The following is a 23,038-nucleotide window of genomic DNA, read 5'->3' on the forward strand; positions in this document are numbered from 1 at the left end:
TGTCAGAGCTAGAAGGGGCCTTAGAACACAGAACACAGTGTCAGAGCTAGAAGGTACTTTAGGATGTAGAACATAGAATGCCAGAGCTGGAAGAATCCTTAGAATATAGAACTCCAGAGGTCAAGAAGAGCTTAGAATGTAGAATGTCTGTGCTGGAGGGAGCTTTCAGAATCATTCAATCTGACACTCTTCACTTTATGGAAGGAGAAACTGAGGCCCAGAGAGAAGAAGGTCATACAGTGAGGTGATGACAGAGCCCTAACCGTCTATATCCTAAGGACACTTCCAGAGCTTAACAGTCTGTGGTTTTAAGGTAGAGGTTCAGCCAAGACCAGAACCAGAACTCCCACACTAGGCTGTCTCTTTTCAGGCAGATGACTTCATCTGTCTCTCCTGCAGAGACTTGGAGTCTGGGTCTAGGTGGAGAGAAACCCCATTGGGAGGACTTTCTGACCCTCATTGGCTTTATTCCTCTTTGTTCTTTTCTTTTAATTTTCCTTCTGGGGCGCCTAGTGCCCTGTCCAAGACACCCTCAGTACTGGCCCTGAACCAGACTCAGCACTGCAAACAGCTGGAAGGACTGGTGTCTTCCCAGGTCCAGCTATGCCGGAGCAATTTGGAGCTGATGCAAACCATCGTGCAGGCTGCCAGAGAGGCTATGAAGACCTGCCGGAAGGCCTTCTCTGACATGCGGTGGAACTGCTCCTCCATCGAGCGCGCCCCCAACTACCTGCTGGACTTGGAAAGAGGTAGGGACGGAGAGCCTGGAGTCAGCAAGGCTCTGGGGAAGGAAGGAGGAGGGTGGCTCCGATGCCAAGACCGCCTCTTGTCTTCTAAAGCCCCTTAGAGCACTCAGTCTGTGATCCTGGATCCTCAAGGAGCGTCCAATTTGAGGGGAGGGGGAGGGGGGAAGCATTCCTTAAGGAGCTAATAATCTAGAATCAATAGAATCTTGTCCAAAGTCTCTGTGTCCTAGTGGCAGTCATAGAATCCTGAACGTCAGAACTAGAGGGGATCTCTAGTACAGGGGGATCCACCGACAGCCCCCCACAAAAAAAAGGTCTTTGGATAGAGTTCAGAGGGTCCAGGAGCTTGGATGGGGAAAAAATACATCTTTATTTCAACATAATTGGTTTCTACTGTTATCCTATGTATTTCGTTTTATGCATTTAAAAACATGACGCTGAGAAGGGGTCCATAGGCCTCACCAAGCTGCCAAGGGGTCCAGGACACAAAAATGATTAAGAACTCCTACTCTAGGAGAACTCCCCTATTTTACAGATGAAACCAAGGCCCAGAGAATGTAAGTAACTCGCCCAAGGGTAGTTACTGTAGGAGACAAAACATAGGCACACGAAAAGGAACAAATTATACAAGAAAGGTAACACGGATCATGTATTTGGAGCTGGCAAGGATCTTAGTGGATATCCAAGATCCAAGGTCATGACAGTAGTGAGTAGCAGAGCCAGCTTTAAACCAGTTCTCTTGACTCCAAATCCATCGCTGTCTCCAGGGTACCACACTGCTTAGTGAAGGCTCAAGGAATCATGGAGTTCAAGATGTAGCCAGAACCATGAAAGGTCCATCTGGGAAGGCTTCATGTAGGAGGTATCATTAACAATGGCCCATCAGCCAGCTGAGTGGGAAGAGCATTGGGTTTTGGAATCAGAAGATCTAGACCTGCCTCCCTTCCTACCTCACCCCCAATCTCCCTTCCAGCTTCACTCCCTACTGTTGCCTCCAAGGTCACAATTCACCTTTTCTCAGTCCTCTCCCTCCTTGACCTGTCTTCTGCTTTGGACACCATTAGCCCTTCCTCCTTCTTCAGAGACATCAAACTCGCCATTTCTGCTTCTACCATCCTGACCCCTTCCCCACCCTCCTTCTCTGGTTCCTCTTCTTCTTCCCATTTCCTTAAGTCCCCAGTGACTTACTATCAACCTTCACCTTGCTTCCGCTGCTGCCTTTATGCAGGTGGCTCCCAAACCTAAATCTCTAGTCCTGACCCTTCCTCCAAGCCATAGATCAAATAACATGATATACACAGAATGCTTTGAAAATTATAAAGTGCTATTTAAATAATAATATGAAGCTATTATCGTTCTTTACAATCATTTCTATTAAATATACAAATATATTTATTTGATTATATAGTAATAATAAATGTTGTATTTATATCAAATATACAAATACATTCATTTGATTATATAGTAATTGTAAATTGTGTTTATATTAAATATACAAATATATTTATCTGATTATATAGTAATCATAAATTATATATTTATACTAAAACATGAAGTATTGTTCTTTATAATAATTAGACTTATATTGAACATACAAACGTATTTATCTACTCATCATAAATTATATATTTATACAAAAACATAAGGTGATTATTATTCTTTGTAATAATTATATTTATATTAAATATGCCAATACATTTATTTGGTTATATTCATAATAAATATATAAATTATAAGTTTATATTAAAATATACAGCTATTATTCCTTACAATAATTATATTTATGTTAAATATACACATATATTTGATTTTCTAGCCTTTATAAATATATAAATTATATAGATATATACTAAAATATTAAACTATTATTATCGTTATTATTAGATCCCCTTCTCCAGCTACATATAGAATATCTTCATTTGCAGGGATCTTACAGGTACCTCAAAGCTATCATGAATAATCAGAGTTGGGCTTCAGTGGTTTGGTGAATAGAATGCCAGGCCTGGATTCAGGGAGACTCATCTTCCTGAGTTCAAATCCGGTCTTAGGCGTTTACTAGCTGTGTGACCCTGGGCAAGTCACTTCACCCTGTTTGCCTCAGTTTCCTTATCTATAAAATGAGCTGGAGAAGGAAATGGCAAACCACTCTAGTATTTTTGCCAGAAAAACCCCAAAGGGATTATGGAGAGGTGGACATGACTGAAAAGTGACCCATCAACAACAAGAAGGAACAGTGGAAAAGAACCCTGACTCTGAGTCAGAGCACCTGGGTTCAAATCCCACTTCCGTTATCTATAACCTCTGACTTAGGGGAAATCCCTTACCCTCTCTGGGCCTTGGTTTCCTCTTTATAAGGAGGGAGGTAGACACTGATGTCTCTTTCTGCTCTGGAGCTATGATCCTATGCCCCAAATTGACCTTGTTAATTTTCTCCCCAAATTTGTACTTTTTTCCAGCACCATTGCCCACACTGGCTAGATTAGAAGTTTCCCAAAGGCAGATAATATTATTTTGGGTCATCTTTGTATCACCAATGCTTGGCATAGAGCCTGGCACTCAGGAGATGCTTAATAAATGCTATCCCATGAATCACTTCTTCTCTCTCTCTCTCTCTCTCTCTCTCCTTCTCTCTCCTTCTCTCTCTCTCTCATCTATGAGCTCTTTCTCCATTACTTCTAAATATGTTTAAGTCTTTACTATCTTTAAAAAAGCTTTTGCTTGACCCTCTGGTGCCAAACCCTCCAACTATCATCCCATATCTCTCTTGTCTTTCATTGGAAGAATCCTGGAAAGAATCATCTATACTCAACATTTCCACTTTCTCATCTTCCCCCTTGCTTCTTACTCAGTCCTTTGCAGTCTGGTCTCTGACCCTTCCACTTGACTGAAACTTCTCTCTTCCAGGTCACCAACAGCCTCTTAACTGCTGACTCCAATGGTTAGCACTCCTCTTTGACCTTTCAGCAGCTTTTGACACTTTTGACTACCCCATTCTTGGATAGAGCAGAGGCTTAACTAGGAGGGAATAAAATGAGATAAAGCAGGAGGGTTTCAGAAGGCTTTAAATAGGAAAGAAAAGAGAGGTGAAACACTACTGGGTAGGCAAGAGGGAGCCACTGCAGATTTTTGAGCAAAGGAGCGTGACATGGTCAGTTCTATGCATAAGAAAACCAGGTAATGCCATGAAGGATGGATTGTAGAGAGAAAGGAGTGGAGGCTGTTATAATATCCTAACATCCCCGGTAGGGGTAAAGAACTGTATCCGTGGGAATGGAAAGGATGGGACAGATTCCAGAGATGTTTCACTGGGAGGACCTTTAAGGAGCTAGAGAACCTATCTGCCTTTGATTCCTATGACACTGGCTCTCTTCCTATCCGTCAGACTGTTCGTTGCTCATCTCCTCCACTGGATCATCATCTTTCCCACCCACTAAGCGTGGGCTTCAGTTGTTGGAATGGGGGGCCTCTTCTCTTCTCACTCTCTCCTTTGGTGATCTCATCGGATTTCATGGCTTCAATTCTCATCTCTATGCAGATGACTACTGGGTCAGGGGAGCCAGTTCTAATGTCTCCCCTAAACTCCGATTCTGCATCTCCAGTTGTCTCCACCTGGATGTCCCACGGACATCTGAAACTCAACATGTCCAGAACAGAAATCATCATCCTTCCTCCCGAAATCCTTGATGCCTGAAAACTCTCTTACCTCTGTGGAAGGCATCAGAGGATCACCAGACCATAGACACAGAATCAAAAGAGATCTTAGAGGACATTTGGTCCAATCCTCCATTTTACAGATAAAGAAATTGAGGCTGAGGTACCCTCCCAGTCACTTGGATTGATAGCCTCAGAGTCATCTTTGACCAGGGGTGGGGAACCTGAGGCCTCGAGGCCACATGTGGCCCTCTAGGTCCTCAAGTACTGCCCTTTGACTGGATCCAAACTTCACAGAACAAATCCTCTTAATAAAAGGATTTTATGTGAACTGTGAAGTTTGGATTCAGTCAAAGGCCATGTGGCCTCGAGGCCACAGATTCCCCACCCCTTCTTTGACTCTTCCCTTGGTTCTAATCTCTAGATGGGGAAGGATCCCTCATCTCCATATCCAATCCTGTTAAATCCTGGTGATTATACCTCCAAGACATCTCTTGACACTGTCCTCTTCTTTCCACTCATGTGGTCAGTATCCCAGTTCAGTCCCTCATCACTGGCTAGGACTATATAATAGCATATTACATATATATAGATATATATAGATAGATAGATAGATAGATATATAAAATTTATTTTTTAACATTCTTTAAAAAAAATTTTTTAAGTTCCAAATTCTCTCTCCCTTTAGTCCCTCCCCTGCCCACTGAGAAAGCAAGCAATATGATATCAATTATACATGTGAAATCACGTGAAACATATTTCCATAATAGCTGTGCTACAAAAAAAGCAAGAAAAATAAAGTGAAAAATTATACTTCATGTAATAGCCTTTTAATAGGCATCTCTGCTTGCATCCTCAGTGTCTCCCCTTCCAATCTATCCTTGAAGTTGGGAAGATAATCTAGGTGATTATCTAGTGGATAGAGCGCCCTGCCTAGAGTCATAAAAACCTGAATTTAAATCCAGCCTCGACACTAACTAGCTATGTGACCCTGAGCAAGTCACTTAATCCTCTTTGCCTCAGTTTCCTCATCTGTAAAATGAGCTGGAGAAGGAAATAGTAAACCATTCCTATGTCTTTGTGAAGAAAACCCCAAATGGGGTCAATAAGGGCCAGACATGACTAAAACGACTCAATAACTGTAACAACAATATTCAAAATACTTCAGTGGTTCCCTTTTCTGTTTGAGCAAAATGCAAACTTTGTAGCTTGGCTTTCTTAAGCCCTTCACAGTCTGACTTTAATCTACTTTTCCAACCTCATTTCACATTATTCCCATCCATATTCCAGCCAAATTGGATTGCTACTGGCTGTTCTTGGAACTCAGCATACCACCTCCCAAACATTTACACAAGCTCTTCCTAGAGTATACTTCCTTGTCTCTGCCTTTCAGAATCGTTAACTTTCCATCAAGGCTCAGCTCAGGTGGCACCTCCTCCATGAAGACCTCCCTGATTCTCCCCCTCCTCTCCCCTCTCCCCTGCACCTCTGCCTCCATACCATCCCCCAGCCCAGAGTTAGAGCTCTTTCCCTTTTCATGTGTTTCTAGGTCACTTTGTCTGATCTCTCTTTTCCTTTATTTCACCCCTACCCTGCGTTATGCTTTTCTGTCTGCATTGTATCTCATCAGTAGATTGTAAGCTTGTTGAGAGCAAAGACTAAAATCTTACATTGGTAGGGGTGGTGGTGGTGTCCCTGCCTGTGCTTCCTCTCTCCACCAGTGCTGATCAGCCGCTGTTCTGAAACTTAAGTCTTAGTCTGTCACCCAGGTTAATTGACTTGCCCAGTCAAGTCAAGTCAAGTCGAGCAGGATTTAACAGGCTAGGCACTGTGCTAAGACTTGGGAAGACAAATATAGGCATAAAGACTGCCCCTGCCCTCAAGGAGCTTACATTCTAATGGGAGAAGACACATAGAAGGAACTGAAAAAGTTGGAGGTGGGGAGCGACTTGTATTGGGGAATGGTAAAGAAAGTCTAGAGCAGGGGTGGAGAAACTGCTCCTGAGAGTCATGAGTGAAGACGGGAGAGAGAGGAAAGTGTAGATGAGCTGGGCGTTTCCCTTAAAATGGAGATTCTGGGACAGACCAGCCAGTCTGAGGAAGGGGCTGCAGGGGCAGAGTGAACTTACTTCCAAAGTGAGGAGGCTTCTGTGGCATGGTAGAGAAAGTCCAGACCAGTCATGAATGGAGCCTCTAGAGGAGTGAAAGGCAGACAGCATTTGTGAGAGGCAGGATTATTGGAAACTAGGGCTTCCTTACACCAAGGCAGCCCCTTGATCTGCTAAGCCCTTCTGCCTCCCACACCATCGTAGGCTCAATAAATATTGGCTTGAATTGAGCTAACTACTTTACAAGGTAGTGAGCCCCCCCTGGCTTCCTGGAGTCATGTCGTTTCTACTCAATCCCTCTTCCATATATCAGCTCCTGGAATACTTGAATACAACGATCCCGTATCCCCTAGTCTGGTCTCCTCCAGGCTGGACATCCCCAGGTCTTTTAGCCTTGCCCAGGGTCATACATGGCTGTAAGTAGCGGAGTCAGGGTTTGAACCCAGGTTCAAATCCAGGGCTTTTCTTTCTCAAGACCATGCTGTCTGGGCTTTGCTGGCACCATCCCTGCCTGAGTTTTCATGCCTCTTCCTCCGTGCCATGCCATGCCATGCCAAAGTCAGGCCCTGGGGCCATTATCGTGGCCCTTCCCATGCACCCCCTGCATTGCCCCTCACTCATCCCCCTTCTTTCTTACAGGGACGAGGGAGTCTGCCTTCGTGTATGCCCTCTCTGCCGCTGCCATCAGCCATACCATCGCCAGGGCCTGCACCACTGGGGACCTTCCTGGCTGTTCCTGTGGCCCCGTCCCAGGTGAGACACCTGGGCCCGGGTACCGATGGGGAGGATGTGCTGACAACCTCAACTACGGTCTCCTCATGGGGGCCAAATTTTCAGACGCTCCCATGAAGGTGAAAAAAACAGGATCCCAGGCCAATAAGCTGATGCACCTTCACAACAGCGAAGTAGGGAGACAGGTAACCAGCCCCTCCCCCCTGCCCGTCACCTCCCCCCTCCCTCCCTCTCCCCCCCAGGGCGGGTGTTGTGCTTGGGTACTGCTGCTGCTCGTCTGCTGCTAGGGACTGGTTCCAGACAATGGGCCAGCAGTCAGCCTCTGGGGCAGGGACAGGGCTGGGGAGGCCCGGGGGGAGGAGGAGGCCAGAGCCAGGTGCTGGTAGGTAGTCAGGAGACTGGGCCTGAAGGCCTGTCTCCCCCGACCCTGTTGGATCGGGGGCAAGGTCAGCGCAGCCACTCTCGGGGTTCACAGTCTCATCCCCTATAACATGAGGCAGTTGAGACTAGACTGCCCCTCAGGTGCCTTCCAACTCTAATATTCTTGGTCGTTGGTCAGTGCTTCTCAACCTTCTTAAGTGTGAGGACCCTTTTTAATGCCAAGAAGCTTCCCGGACCCTCCCCCCACATTCTAGTAGCACTACCAGAATCTCTCCGTGCTAGGTGCCTCGCAGTGACTCCAAGGTCCTCCAGGGGTCTGTGGTTCACAGGGTGGGAACCATTGCTTCATTAGCTGTGGTCCCTTCCATCTCCAATATTCGGTGTTCTGGATTTGAGCTCAGAAAGTGTGGGTTCAAATCTCAGCCCTGCCACTTACCACCTGTTTGCCCTCTGGTAAAACACAAAGTCCCTGGGCCTCAGTTTCTTCACCTATCAAATAAGAGGGTCCAGGGACTGGAGTATTTGACCTCTGAGGTCCCTTCCACCTCAAAATATACAATCTGATGATGATCTTAAGATCTTCCAATCCTGACACGCTATGTTCTACAGTCTCTTCTAGGGTCTATGTGTGTGGCCAGCTAGGTAGCACAATGGATAGAGAGCCAGCCCTGGCATCAAGAAGACCTGAGTTCAAATTGGCCTCAGATAGCTGCTAGCTGAATGATCCTGGGCAAGTCACTTAACCTCTGTTTGCCTCAGTTTCCTCATCTGTAAAATGAGCTGGATCCACTCCAGTATCTTTGCCAAGAAAACCCCAAATGGGGTCATGAAGAGGCGGACGTGACTGAACAACAAAAAAAGTCCCAAGACTCCTTCCACATTTAACATTTTTGCGTTCTCAGGTTCTTCCCAGCCCTGACATTCTGTGCTCTCAAGTGCCTTCCATTTCTGACATTCTGTGATCTAAGCTCCTTTCCAACTCTGATAGTTTATGTTCTTAAAGTCCCCTTCAGCTCACATTCTCTGTTCTAAGGTCCCTCCCAATACTGACATTCTGTGTTCTAAGGTTCCTCCCAGCTCTGACATTCTGTGTTCTAAGGTCCCTCCCAATACTGACATTCTGTGTTCTAAGGTCCCTCCCAGCTCTGACATTCTGTGTTCTAAGGTCCCTCCCAGCTCTGACATTCTGTGTTCTAAGGTCCCTCCCAACTCTGACATTCTGTGTTCTAAGGTCTCTTCAGGCTTTCATATTCTATGTTCCAAAGACTCTCTCAGCTCTAACATTTTATGTTCTAGATAATTTCCAGCTGATATTCTATGTTCTGAAGTTTCTTTTATCTCTGAAATTCTATGTTCTAAGCTCCTTTCCATCTCTGACATTCTGGGTTCTGTTCTAAGCTCCATTCAGCCTCTAAAATTTTATGATTCTGAGTGCCTCAACTTAGTTGACAAGGGCATAAGTTCAATCGCTTTAGTGTATCCGTATTATCTGCAGTGAACATAGGTACCTAAGAGCTGGCCTCTTTGTCTGCCACTCTGGGGACTTCCTAAACTGAGGGGATGGTCTAGGAGTGCCTGTGATTAAACAGTAGTGACCTCAGAAAACCATGGGGAGCCACCCGGGCATAATACAGTATATTATGCTTTATGAGTAGGTGAAAACTTAGAAGGAGCCCTGGCTTTGGTGTTAGAGCATCTGGGCTGAAACCTCAGCTCTTGAAATTTATGAATAAGCTGTATCATCTAGGATAAGTCACCTCGGCTGAGTCATTTTCTCTTTTGTGGTCTCAATGTCCTCATCTGTCAGTAATACCCTAGCTGGCTCACTGAGATGAAAGTGCCTTGTAATCCTTGAAGCTTGATTAAAATGTTAATAGTTTATTATTCTCCCTGAGGCCAAAGAGCTGTGGGTTTCCCTGGCCAGAATCCTGGTCCCTTTAGCCCCAGGAGACTGGAGAAAGAGAAAGTAGCTAAGGCCTGAATCCAGTCCTTTCACCTCTCCCGCACCACTCCCAGACTTTAGCCAGCTGCAGGGAGGGTGCTTGGACCTCCCAAATCTTCTGATCTGGAGGCACTGGGAAATTGACCCATGCAGTGGGAGTAGGGCATCTGCTCTAATTGCCACTGATGGACAATCTGGGTGGCTCCAATGGCTTGTCAGCTCCTTAAGGATAAGGAAAGATTCATTATTTTTGTGCACACACATACCCTTCTTTACCTCCAGCCCCAGTCCCAGCACTTTTTAGCACTTAATAAATGCTTTTGGAATAAGTGAGAATGAGCTTAACTCCTCCAGTCAATTACTTCACCTGTAAAATTGGACTAAGAATGCTTGCCCTGCCTTCTTGATGGGGCTGCTGGAAAAAAAAAAAAAGTTCTATAAGCTTCAAAGGGCCATAGAAATGAGATCTAATAATAGAAAGTTCATTGGATTTGAAATCAGAAGACCTGAGTTTGAATCCTGGTTCTGCTGTGTGGCCCTGTGTCAAACTGCTCCATTGCCCTGGGCCTCAGGTTCCTTACCTTGAAATGAGGAAATTGAACTAGAGATTCTGAGTTCTAGCTCCAGATCTAGGTTCAGTTCTACATCTTGGATTCCCTGACTAAACTAGCTCTGAACTCCCATCAACTCTGGGGTTCTGTGAAACCATGTTTTCCACTCTCTGGTGGGGTGGAGCAGAGGTGTCCAACATGAACCTGAGAGCGTGAGGCCCAAAGGTGTGCCCCCCACAACACGCTGGAGTGCTGAAACAGATTAAAATGCAATTGGGAAATATTTAACAAAATAAATGGAAATACAATAGAATGATGAATCGTAGAATGTGGTTTTCTAAGTCAACACACTGCCCCCAGGGATCCTTATGTACAGTTTAGTGTCCTCCCCGCCCCCAATTTCTATTTGAGTTTGGCACCACTGGGCTTAAGATCATCCTAGATATGTGCCGTCATGTCTTAGTCTGAAGCAGGTGCCAGAGCAGGCGGGCTTTTCCCATTCACTCCCTGAAGTTGGTAGCTCTACTTAATGAAGGTGGGAGAATCACATTGACTTCAGAAGAACTTTTCCCTTTGTTTTAATTGTAAAATCCACAGAATGTGAAAATGTCTAAGTTAGAAAAGATCTTAGAACATAAAAGAGCTGAGTGGGGCTTTAGAGTATAAAATGTCAGAACGGGGATAGACCTTAGAACAGAGAAGGTCAGAGTTGGGAGGAATCTTAGAACACAGAATATCAGAGTTGGGAGGGTCCTTAGAACAGAGAATGTTAGAGCTTTGAGGGACATTAGAACACAGAATGTTAGAACTGAAAGGGACCTTAGAACAGAGAATGTCAGAGCTGGGAGGGTCCTTAGAACATAGAATATAAGAACTGGAAGGGGCCTTAAAACACAGAATGTCATCAGAACTGAAAGGGCCCTTAGAATGAAGAATGTCAAAGCTGGAAGGGACCGTAGAACATAGAATGTCACAGAACTAGGGCAAGACCTTAGGCCATAGAATGTCAGAACTGGAAGGACCCTTGGAACATAGAGTGTCAGAACTGGAAGGGACTTTGAGATCATCGGCTTAATCCTCTTATTTTATAGTCAGCCAGGTAGTGCAGTGTTTAGAAGGTTAGACTTGGAGTTTCATCTTGTTTCAAACACTGACTTAAGTGTCTTGAATGACACCCTGGGCAAGTCATCTGACCCCTTTGCATCTCAATTTCCACATCTCTAAAATGAGGATAAAAATAGCACTCCTTCCCCAGGTTGTTATGAGGGTCAAATAAAATAATATGTGTAAAAACCTTTACAAACCTTAAAGCTCTATTTAAATGCTAGCTATTATTATTATTAATACAGAAGAAGAAACCGAGGCTCAGAGAGCAGAAGTGATAAGGTCACACCACTAGTAAATAGAAAAGTTGGATTAGACTCAGAGAGTTGGTGACAGAGTTATAGTAGGGTCTCTAAGACACTTAATCTGATGCCTTTCCCAATACCTCACAATTATAATTTTTAAAATTGATAATTAAAATTTATAATTTTAAATAAAATTTAAAATAAAAGGTTATAATTTTTCTTTATTTATGATTTTTATTCATTTTATTCAATGAATTTATGATCAAAGTTTATTATTTTAATAAGATTTATAATTTAAATTTCTAATTTTTGTAAAATTAGTAGTCAAAATTCATAATTTTTAAAAGAAAACCTTGTTCTAAATGCTTTCACGTTTATTTTCATCATGTCATAGAAAGAGCACCAGAAATCAGAAAACTTTATTTTTAGACCTAATTCTTCCACTAATAAATTCTGTGACCTGGGGAAAAAACATTTCCCTTCTCCTGGCCTCAATTTCCTCAGTAATTTGAGGGCGTTGGGCTAGACGGTCCCTCTGGGCCTGTGAGTCTATGATTCATTCCCACTTCTCTCCCGTAGCAGCTCTGCATGGCTGGAAAGGGCTGAGACAAGTTCACCTTTATGGGCTGAGATGTACATGCTAGTTGGAGCAGGGCTGTTTTTCCAGCAGGGAGAGTCAGAATGACATAAAGCAAACCACTGCTGACCACTGTGTAGCCTTGGGCAGATCACTCCTGTCTCTAGGCCTTCCTCAGTTTCCCCATCCATTAAAATGGACATGATAATCCTTTCTTCATCCCCACAGCCAGTTTGCTGTGAGGAAAGAGTATTATAAAAGCTAAAGGGGTAGAGATAAGGATTGGATTTGGGATTTCATTAATAGAGGGAACTCCTGGGTGAGGAAATTCCTCTACTAATACAGTGTGGTACCTGCTCTACCACTAATAGTCTTAGAGAGTTATGCTGAGGGCCTAAATGATTTGCTCAGGGTCATTCAGCCAGTATGTAACAGGGGCAGGCCTTGAACCCAAGCCTTCCTGTAAACCTTCGGCACTGTAGAAATTGGAGCTGGTGATATTATTGGGGTTGCAGAGGGGGAAGAAAAAGAGACACAAGCTAGGAGTGAAGATACACGATGACCATAGTAATGCTCTTCTTTGATGAGTGTGGAGGAGGAAGGCGGAGGGAGGAAACAAGTGTTTATTAAATGCCTCCTATGTGCCAGGCACTGTGCTAAGTGCTTTAGCAATATGACCTCATTTGATTGAAGAGAGGCAGACTGGCTATATAAGGAGATACTCTGCCGCCATCTCCCCGTCTAAAGCACAGCCTCTTCCTCCCTGCCTCCCACAGGCCTTGAGAGCATCCCTAGAGATGAAGTGTAAATGTCATGGAGTCTCTGGCTCTTGCTCCATCAAGACTTGCTGGAAGGGGCTGCAGGAGCTTCGAGATGTGGCCCAGGACCTCAAGACCAAATACCTGTCAGCCACCAAGGTGGTGCATCGACCCATGGGCAACCGGAAACACCTGGTGCCCAAGGACCTGGACATTCGGCCCGTCCAGGACACAGAGCTGATCTACCTGCAGAGCTCCCCCGACTTCTGCATGAAGAACGAGAAGGTGGGCTCCCACGGGACACAGGACAGGTAAGGCAGGGGCTGGGGATTGGGCGTTACTCTGGAGTGTAGTTCTCTGTCTTGGGGGGTCTTGACCCATTACTAGCCATGAGTTCTCTGGGGGCAAGGGACCCCCAGATCCAAAGTATGTTTCCCCTCAGTGCCTAGTACCTTGCTTTACACAAAGTAGGGTCTTCATCCTAGGGTAATGGAAAAAACTGTCCCAGAGCAGAATGAGCCTCCTAGGGAAGAAAGGAACTTTGCTTGGATGGAGGGCCTTCACTAGAACCCGAATAACTACTTGTTCAAATTCCTTCTCAGAAACCTACTAGCTATGGGAACACAGGCAGGTATTTTAACTTCTCTGACCCCAATTTTCCTCATTAATAAAATGGTGATGGTAATAATACTTGCAACAAACTTATCTCAGAAAGTTATTATGAGGATCAAAAGAAATAATACATTTAAAGGGCTTTGCAAACCTTAAGATGTTCTATAAATATTAGCTATTATTATTATGTACAGTTAGCAAGTGTGCTTGAGGCAGAATTTGAACTCAGATCTTCCCACACCATACAGCACTCTATCGACTGTGCCACCTAGTTCCCAGTCATAAAAGGTGATACAGATAAAAACTTCCTAATAGTTTCCTAGTTCAAAAAGAATGGTTTAATGATTCTGCTATATTTGGATTATCCTGGCTACTGTCAACCTCTAGAAGTACTGGGATGTTAAATGCAAAAGGTATATCATTAAATAGAGGAGGCCCTGGATAAATCTGGTATTTATGGACCACCAGAGGCCAAAAGGACCTTGGGATGTAGTAGATAAGAGGTCACATCCAAAGAAACCTCAGAACATAGAATGGAAAATGGGAGAACCAGGTAGGACCTTCTGATATAGAAAATCAAAACTGAAGGAGACTGTAAGATATTGAACAAAGAATATTAGAACTGGAAGGGACCTTAGAACATGGGTTCTAAGAAGGTCCTGAGAGCATAGATTATTATATCTAAAACATAAAATATCAAAATTTGAAAAGATTTCAAAACATAGAATGTTTGAGATAGAAGGGACCTTTAATTATCAGTTGGTCTAACTCTAACCCTTTCATTTTATAGATTAGGACATTGGGGCCGAGAGGAGTGGGATAAATTCTTCAAGACCAGAAATGAACTTAGAACACAGGTCTCCTGACTAAAAATTCAGTGTTCGTTCCTCTTTCCCACGCTGCTTTGTTTTATCCTCACAACAGGTTATTGTTACTCCCATTTTACAGATGTGGAAGTGGAGAAATGGAGGTTATATGACTTACCTAAGGACACACACCTTATAAGAGGCAGAGCCAGAATCTGAATCTGTCTCTCCTGACTCCAAAACCAGGGCTGTTTCCACAATACCCATTTTCTTTAAAATGCAGACTGTTAGTGCTGGAAGGAGCCTTAGAAATCAGAAGGACAGAGCTGAAAGGCCCCTCAGAGCACAAAGTGGGGACACCATTTAGTCCAACGCACCCTCATTTATAGTTGAGGGAACTGAGGCTTAGAAGAGAAGGTGCTGCCCCAGGATCCCACAATGCATCAGGGGCAGAGCCCATGTGAGGACTCTTATGTCCTGATTCCCTAGTCCAGGAATTTTCCTGGTATCTCCCATTACTTCTCATACCATGTGGTTTCTCCAAACACAGGTTCAGGGTCCTCCAGAGTCTAGGTGTGTAATGGTAAGGACAGTGAAGGGGTCAGCTTCTCACCATCTTTAGGCCAGGTCTTAGGGAACCATCATTTCCCAGGGCCATGTCTGGGCCCCCTTTTCTCACCACCACTCCCATCACCAGAATGCAGCTGAATCCTTGGAAGTCTCTACTGACACATCTGCCCCCCAGAGAGCTGGCCCAGTGCACTCCCGTGGCTTGGATCCCACTTGTTGCATTTTCTCACGTCCCTTGGCTTCTCCCATCACCGTTCTTGGCTTTGTTTCTCTCTCTTGGGGAGCTCTTCCCAAAGGGATAGACGGGGGAGGTTTCTATGCAGTGACAGGCGCAGCCAGTCCCCACAGAGCTCCCTTTGCTGTCTCATAAGAGGCAATATAGTAGCAAAAGTTCCAGCCCTGGAGTCAAGAGTCTTGGGTTCAGATCCCACCTGTGACTCTTACCAGCTGGATGACCTTGGGTAGATTACTTCCCCACCTGAGCCTCTATTTCCCCATTTATGAAATGGGAAAAAAATAATCCCTATACTATCTACGCACAGTGTTAAAGGGTCAGTGCTCTGTAAAAGTATTGAAAGGCCCCAGAGGAATGAATTATCCATGTGGCGCCATGGTGGAAAGAGTCCTGGGCTGAAAGTTTGAACACCTGGTCTATTCTCCTTCCTGGGCCTACTTCCCCCTCCATAAAATGAGGATCTGATTAGGTGGTCTGTAAGGCCCCTTCCACCTCTTCCATTCTGTGGATTCTGGGTGAAGAGTACGAGCACTCCCCCTGACTTCAGCCAAGCAGGAAGAAAGTTAGGGTGCCCCCCCCCACCGTTTCCCTTTGATGGTTTCTAGAAAGGCTGCCTTGGATACTCAGGATAATCTGATCTCACCTGCGTGTGGGGGCCAGGGGTTTGGGAGGATCAGGCGATGACAAGTGATTTTTAAAACACATACCAAGTCAGAGCTGCAGGAGATCTTAGTAATATAATATCCAAGCTAGAAAGGCCTAGATGGAGACCATCTAGTCTGATTGCCCCCATTTTATAGATGGGAAACTTGAGGCACAGAGAAGGGTTATCCAGTGAGGAAGAGGCAGCAGACATGGGATCTTGAGCAAGTCTTCATTTCTTGGGCTTCAGTTTCTCCATCTGTTAAGTGAAGGTCAGGAGATCATAGATTTAGACCTAGACAGGACCTTATGTATCATAAAGTCCCCTTTATTTTGTAGATGGGGCAACTGAGTCTCAGAGAGGTTAAGTGACTTGTCCAAGCTCACACAGGGAGTAAGCCACAAAAGTCTTCTGAGTGCAAGTCTAGCAGTGTCCTCCTTCTGCCCTTCCAGATCTGACTTTCTGGGGTTCTGCTACTAAACCCAGTGACTGGGCTTGGGCAAATCTTTTACTCTCTGGGGGGCTGAGGGGTCTTATTTTTCTTATCTTCAAAATGAGGAGACTACATTCAGTGGTCTCTAAAGCTGCCATTCTCCTGTGTCATACAATTCTATACTCCTGGAAGAAGTGAATTATATTATTTCACTACTTCAAGAATCCATAATTTGATCCACTGGGGAATTCTCCACTTACATCTCAATAATAATCGTTAGCATCTGTATATCACTTTAAGGTTTGCAAAGTATTTTACAAATATCATCTCACTTTCTTTATCCTCACAACAATAGCACTGGGATGTAGGCACTATTATTATCCTCCTTTTGCAGATAAGGAAACTGAGGCAGGCAACTGAAATGACTTGCCCAGGGTAATACCGCTAGAGGCAGAATTTGAACTCAGGTCTCCCTGACTCCCTGGAGTCAGTGCCCTGTTCACTGAAGCGTCAAGCTGCCTATGCTGTACCTTGGCAGACCGTCTTCCTGAGTTTCTGTGACTGAAAAATTCATTCTTCTGTGACCAACTTCTAGTGGTAGGCCTCTCCACATTTAGCTGGATAATTACAAAGTCTGTCACCAGACTTACACTGCCTAGATCTTTTCCACAGGCATTTCTGCCTAGCTCCTTCCCCCCACCTTGTTCTTAGCCAATTGATTTTTTGAACCTAAGTGCTGAATTTTACATTTTGCACTAAGGGTGTTAAGTCTAAGAATGACCAAGAAACAACCTTAGAATTTAAAAGTTTCCCAGTCCCCCCGCTTTGCTCGCAAACCAGCAGCTCTCCAGCAAGATCCCCATCAGCAGGGTGCCTCAGGACTCAGGGATGCCCCAACCCCTGGGAATGCCAAGAGGCAGGTAGGGGGAGGCCTGGGTAGTTCTTCCAGACTCCAAACATTCCTAGCTTCCCTTAACGAGCTGTCAGAAATCTGTCATCCGTTAATTTATCTAAACTTTTCTTGAACTTGTACCGGCATCCAAGGACTGAGTTCATACGTTCACTCCCCACAGACTAAAGGATGATTGGTAGCTTTTAGTTAAGACCCAAAATGACTTCCTCCAGGCTCACTGAACACAGGTTTTGGGAGCTGAAGGGGACCTTGGAGAACATCTGGTCCAACATCAGAGGGAACTGAGGCCAAAACAAGGGAAGGGACTTAACCAAAGTCACAGAACCAGGCAGGGGCAGAGCCAGGGCAAGAACCCAGGTATTCTGTGAAACTCCAAATGTGGCATGATGCAATGAGAAGCACCTCAAACCCAGATGCCTTAGTCCCTGCTCTGCCACGCTGTGACTTGGAATAATTCACTTCTCCCAATCTAAGCCTCAGTTTCCTCGTCTGTAAAATGAAGAGTAGATGAGAACTGCTTGAGTCCTTCCAGCTTTGACATTCTATGTCTTAAGGCCCCACCCAAATCTGACAGTATGTATTCTGAGGTGTGTGTGAGCTCTGACATTCTATGTTCTGAGCCTCCTCTCAGCTCTGCTATTCTGTATTCTAAGATCTCTTCCAACTTTGACATTCTGTGTTCTCAGTTCCCTCCCAACTCTGACATTCGATGTTCTTAGTTCTCTCCCAGCTCTGACATTCTGTGTTCTAAGGGCCTTTCCAGCTTTGACATTCTGTGTTCTCAGTTCCCTCCCAACTCTGATGTTCAGTGTTCTCAGTTCTCTCCCAGCTCTGACATTCTGTGTTCTAAGGGCCCTCCCAGCTCTGACATTCTGTGTTCTAAGGGCCTTTCCAGCTTTGGCATTCTGTGTTCTCAGTTCTCTCCCAGCTCTGACATTCTGTGTTCTAAGGGCCCTCCAAGCTCTGATATTCCGTGTTCTCAGGGCCCTCCCAGCTCTGACGTTCTAGGTTCTAAGACCCCTCTGACATTCTGTGATTGTAGCCTCTGCAGCTTCCCCAAAGAGCAGCAGACCCCTGGGATGGCCAGTATTCCCATATGGACACCAGATTGCAAGGATCGGAGAGGAGAGAGGAACGAGCTGCCAGGAGACTAAAAGAATGTCAGTTCAGGAAATGCTGGCTTCAGGCAACCCCTGGAGCTACACAGGCAGAGAGGGAAATGAGAAGAAGAGGAGGAGGGTGTCTGGATAGAGGAGAAGCCAGAAGGGAAATGGGTTAGGGTCCCCTGGGGAAATAAAGGCTCTCCTGGATCCCATTACCAGGCTGGGGGGGGGGGGGACCATGAAGGAGAGATATCAGGTTTCTCCCCGGCTCTCAGCTGCCATTCCCCTCCCCTCCTCAATCAGCTGCTGGGAGTATGGACAGAATCAGACAATATCAGGGTGGGAAGTGCCTTAGAAGACCTTTGAGTCCAAACCCCTCCATTAACAAGCGGAGAAATGGAGATGCTGAGAGGAAAAAGGGACTTGTGTCATAATTCCTTGTCAGAGCACTGAGGCAGTAGAAAAGGGTGTCAGGTTTGAAGTCTGAAGGTGTGGGTTCAAATCCCACCTCTGATACCTATTTATTACCTGTGTGACTTTGGGGCAAATCGCTTCCTCTTTCTGGATCTTGGTGTGGTGCTCCCCTGCAAAACGAGGAGGCCAGACTAGGTGACCCCGAAGGTCCCTTCTCGCCCTAAACCCAAGGGTCTTTCCACTGAGCAGGGCTGCCTCATCTTATGCAATTGTCCTCAGTCAGCTCTGGCAAACAGAGCAAATGGGTTTTCCCATATCCAGCTCTAGGCACTGTTTGTCGGTGGATTCCACTTTCTCCCTGGCTGTGTATAATGGGTGCAGCAGGATTGTTCTTGGCCGTGTAGACCAGGTGTCAGGATTTATGAGATAATTCATGAGGAATCACTGCGGAAACTATAAAACACCATACACATGTGAGGGATGGTGGATGGCTGATTGGAAAAACAATTGTGGAAATCTTAGAGCGTCAGATCTGCATGGGACCTTAGAACAGAGAACAGAGAAGGTGTCTCTTCACCCCGTGCTCCCACCCCACACTCTCCAGTTCCATCATAAACTGGGCTGCAGCGAGGCTGCCTTCTCTGGATCCTACTCTTTTCCCTCTATCTTCTTCCTCAGACTGGGACTCTTCTTTGAGGCCTATCAGCGGGGTGTTATGCTTGGCCAGGGTTGTGGGAGCATGTGAGGTGGGGAAGAGGAAAACTTGGTAGGTGATGGGAATTAAGAAATTAAGATGCCTTCTATTCCTAGTCATTTTGTGTGCTGAGATACTGTCCAACTCAAACTTTCTATGTGATCTTCAAGGTTCTAAGCTACGACATTCTATGTGGTTAGGTTCCTTTTGTCCCCAACATCCTAGGCTTTTAAGGTTCCTTTCCGGACAGACATGATTCATTCTAAAGTTCCTTCTACCTGTAACATTCTATATTCTCATGCCATGTGCTGTAGAATCCTTTCTGACTCTGACATTCTAAGGCACAGTTCAATACTCAGGTTCTAGGCTCTGAAGCTCCCTTCCAGCTCAGATATACTTTATTGCAAAGTCCCCTCCAGCTCTGAGTTCTGATGTTACATACTCTGGAATCCTTTCCAGCTCGACGTTCTATGTTCCTAGGTCCTTTCCAGATCTGACACCTAGGCTCTGAACGACCTTTCCAGATCAGGTATTTTGTGTTCTCAGGGGTCCTTCCAGCTCCAACATTCTGTGTTTCAATGATACATGCTCTAGAATCCTTTCTAGCTCTGACATTCTATGTTCCAAAGTCCCTTCCAGATCTGACATTCCTTGATACTTTCAACAAACTGGGGAGGGCAACCAGGACAGAAATTTTCCTTCCCATTTCACAATGATGAAGCCCAGCGAGGTACCATGACTTACCTACAGTTACACCATGAGTCCCCGCTGGAACTTGGATCCCTGCATTCTTTCCTATTAGATTTCCAGTGCACTATGACAAAACCCACTCCCATTTCTGTCATTTCTCTCCCTGGGGGCATGGGTGTTGGCAAGTGTGGGAAGAATTGTGGCCAAATGCCAAAACTAGCTCTCCCTACTCATCCCTGCTGCTGCCCAAATGTTTAGTCTACTGAGCTTGGGGGAGGTGTCATCCATCTTTCTCCCAGGCCTCTTCCTACCGGAATATCCAAGATCAAATGTATAACATCGCAGACAGTAAATGATAGAACTTTTCTGGGTGACCTTGGACAGCTCTTTGGCTGTCTCTTCCCTTAGACAACAGGATCCCTGGCAAGAGGGGCTTTGCTTACCCTGCTCCTTGACACTAATCAGGACTCTCTGAGGTCAGGGACCACTTCTTTTTTTTTTTTTTTGTGAGGCAATCGGGGTTAAGTGACTTGCCCAGGGTCACCCAGCTAGTAAGTGTCATGTGTCTGAGGTCGGATTTGAACTCAGGTCCTCCTGACTCCAAGACCAGAGCTCTATTCACTACACCACCTAGCTGCCCCTGGGACTACTTCTCTTAAATCGATCCATTACCAAACAAGCATTTAAAATTTTTTTTTAAATAAGCATTTATTAAGTGCCTACTGTGTGCCAAGCACTGGGAATCCAAAGACAAAAATGAAAGCCTTTGCCCTTAAAGAGCTTCCAAGTATACGCAACACATAGACAGAAAGTCCATGGACAGGAAGTCCATCGATAAACATTAATTAAGCGCTTACTGTATGCCAGGCACTGTGCTAAGTGCTGGAGATAAAAAGAAAGGGGAAAGACAGTCCTTGCCCTTGAGGAGCTCACAAACTAATGGAGGTGACAACATATACAAAGAAACCACACACAAGCCAAACAGAAAAGATTGCTCAGAGGGAAGGCACTGGAATTAAGAGGGCCGGGGGAAGGCTTCTTGTAGAAGGTGGGATTTGAGCTGGGACTTGAGGCGGACTGTCCTGTGGGAGGCCATGGAGAGAAGGGGTCTGGGTCTCTGCTTCAGACTGGGCATCCCAGGGGGGCAGGCTTGCGTCCCCTTCTCAGACCACGGCTTGTGAATCAGCGAGGTCCTCACCAGAGCCCCTCTGCTTCTCTCTCCTCCCCCTCCTCACCTCAGACAGTGTAACAAGACGTCCAACGGCAGTGACAGCTGCGACCTCATGTGCTGCGGCCGAGGCTACAACCCGTACATGGACAAGGTGGTGGAAAGATGTCACTGTAAATACCACTGGTGCTGCTACGTAACCTGTAAGAAGTGTGAGAGGATCGTGGAGCGCTACGTCTGCAAATGAAGCATGGCGGCTGCCCGCCTGCCCGCCCAGGCCTTGGTCTTGGCCTTGGCGTTCTCAGGGCGGGAGAGGTCCCAAGGAGCCAAGCCCTGGCCTTCCCACGTTCCTTGCCCCCTCGCCCTTCATCCATCCTGCCAAGATTCCAGACTTCCAAGGAATAAAGCAAAGGAGGTGACAGGTGGGGTGAGGGAGGGATAATAGATGAAGGAGGAAGACCAGGACCTCACGGGAAAGAAAGCCAAAACAGACCGTTTTTAAAAATTGTCATCAATGGTGCCTTCCGTCTTTTATTTTTCCTTTTGTGGCTTTTGGAAGACATCTGTGACTGGAAGGGTGGATTGGGCCGGGCAACACGTCCTCAGAGCCTTCTAAGTGGCATTTACCTACGTGGTAGAAAGCAGGGGTGGGGAGAAAATAGAGACTCAATAACCCCAGGGTCGGGCGTCCACTCTGGCCGTCCAGTTGCCTCCTAGGGATAAGGGGTTGGGTAGAATGTCAATGTCATTGGCCTGGGAGGAGCAGAAGCAAAGAGTGCTAAGAGAGGCAGTGGGGGAGTGGAGGAAGAGGAGGGGAGACAGACCCTGGAATTGGAGTGTCTTCTCTCTTGCCTCATCCTTGCAAGGAGAGAGGAAGGGAGGGAGGCAAGGACATTCAGGGCTGGCCATGGACCAAACTAAGGACACGGCAACCTCGGGTCATTCAGAGCTCCAGCATCCCGGAGGGGAGCCCATCCTTTTTCTCCTGGGTGTATTGGCAGAAGATGAAGCTGAAGTCATCTGAACATGAGCCCTCCTCCCTCTCCATCGCTGGTGTGAAGAACAGGACGGAGCTGTGTGCATGGCGGGGTGGGGGAGGGGGAGGGCGCTGCCTGATTCCAGAGTCTCTTTCTTCTAAAGGAGACTCCGTCCAGAGCCAAGGAAACCGATTTTGTCCAGGCCATTGAGCAAACGGACCCACTCATGGAGGATACACATTTCCCTCTCCTTCGGAATGTGGACCATACAGAAATATTTATAAAAGTATAGTTCGTGTCGTGGGTTGTTTTCCCTCTATTCCTCTTTCCATATAAATATATAAATATATGAATATATGATCTATATATTTTAAACAGCGGTATGAAATAAATGCTGTGGTGGTATTCTAAAGCCTTCCAGACCCCATCATGCTCCAGTTTCTTGCCACTTTATGGTCCTCAGGGTTATGTATTGGACCTCTGAGAGGTTGTGGGGGGTAAGGGGGGTGGGGAGGATCTCTCTGGTAGCCTCGAAGGCTGACATCCTGACTCCAGGTTAGACTGTTGGGCCAAACATCTGGGTTGGAGTCTTGGCCCTGCTACTTCTACTCTATTACCCGTGTCTCTTTGGGCAAAACCTTGCTCTTTCTGAGCCTTGGTTCCTTGAGGGGGTTGGTTGGACTAGATGGTCCCAGAGGTCCTTTGCAACTTTAAATCCTATGATTTTTCCTAATTTGTGTTTAATAAAAACTCATATTTCTAGAGCATTTTAGGGCTAGGGTGTAGACTTGGGATTTCATTGGTGTATTGGAACTCCAGTGAGGGATCGCTGTCTACCAAGATGAATCATCCGATTTTATAAATCTCAGAGTCTGAGAGAGAAGCTGGGGCCCCTCAAAGGTTAACTGGCTTCCCCAGGGTCCTACACCTAGTATGGGTCAGAGGCAGGCCTTGAACCCGGCTCTGAACCAACTTTTTACCCACT

General features: G+C 45.8%; 1 protein-coding gene across 5 annotated transcripts in view; it reads left to right on the forward strand.

Annotated features, from left to right (window-relative positions):
• The window catches only part of WNT11 (Wnt family member 11), a 61,418-nt gene extending 38,932 nt beyond the window's left edge, over window positions 1-22,486 (forward strand). For all 5 annotated transcript variants that reach the window (XM_027848300.1, XM_027848302.1, XM_027848301.1 and 2 more), the window contains exons 3-6: window positions 514-749; window positions 7,145-7,422; window positions 12,814-13,106; window positions 21,149-22,486. In XM_027848300.1, the coding sequence (XP_027704101.1) occupies window positions 514-749; window positions 7,145-7,422; window positions 12,814-13,106; window positions 21,149-21,323 (982 nt within the window). In that variant the 3' untranslated portion in view covers window positions 21,324-22,486. The remainder of the gene's footprint in view (window positions 1-513; window positions 750-7,144; window positions 7,423-12,813; window positions 13,107-21,148) is intronic.
• Window positions 22,487-23,038: the final 552 nt, after the last annotated feature.

Source organism: Vombatus ursinus, unplaced genomic scaffold (assembly GCF_900497805.2).
Source record: "Vombatus ursinus unplaced genomic scaffold, bare-nosed wombat genome assembly UNPS02005659.1, whole genome shotgun sequence".
In the NCBI taxonomy this organism is placed as follows: Eukaryota; Metazoa; Chordata; class Mammalia; order Diprotodontia; family Vombatidae; genus Vombatus; species Vombatus ursinus.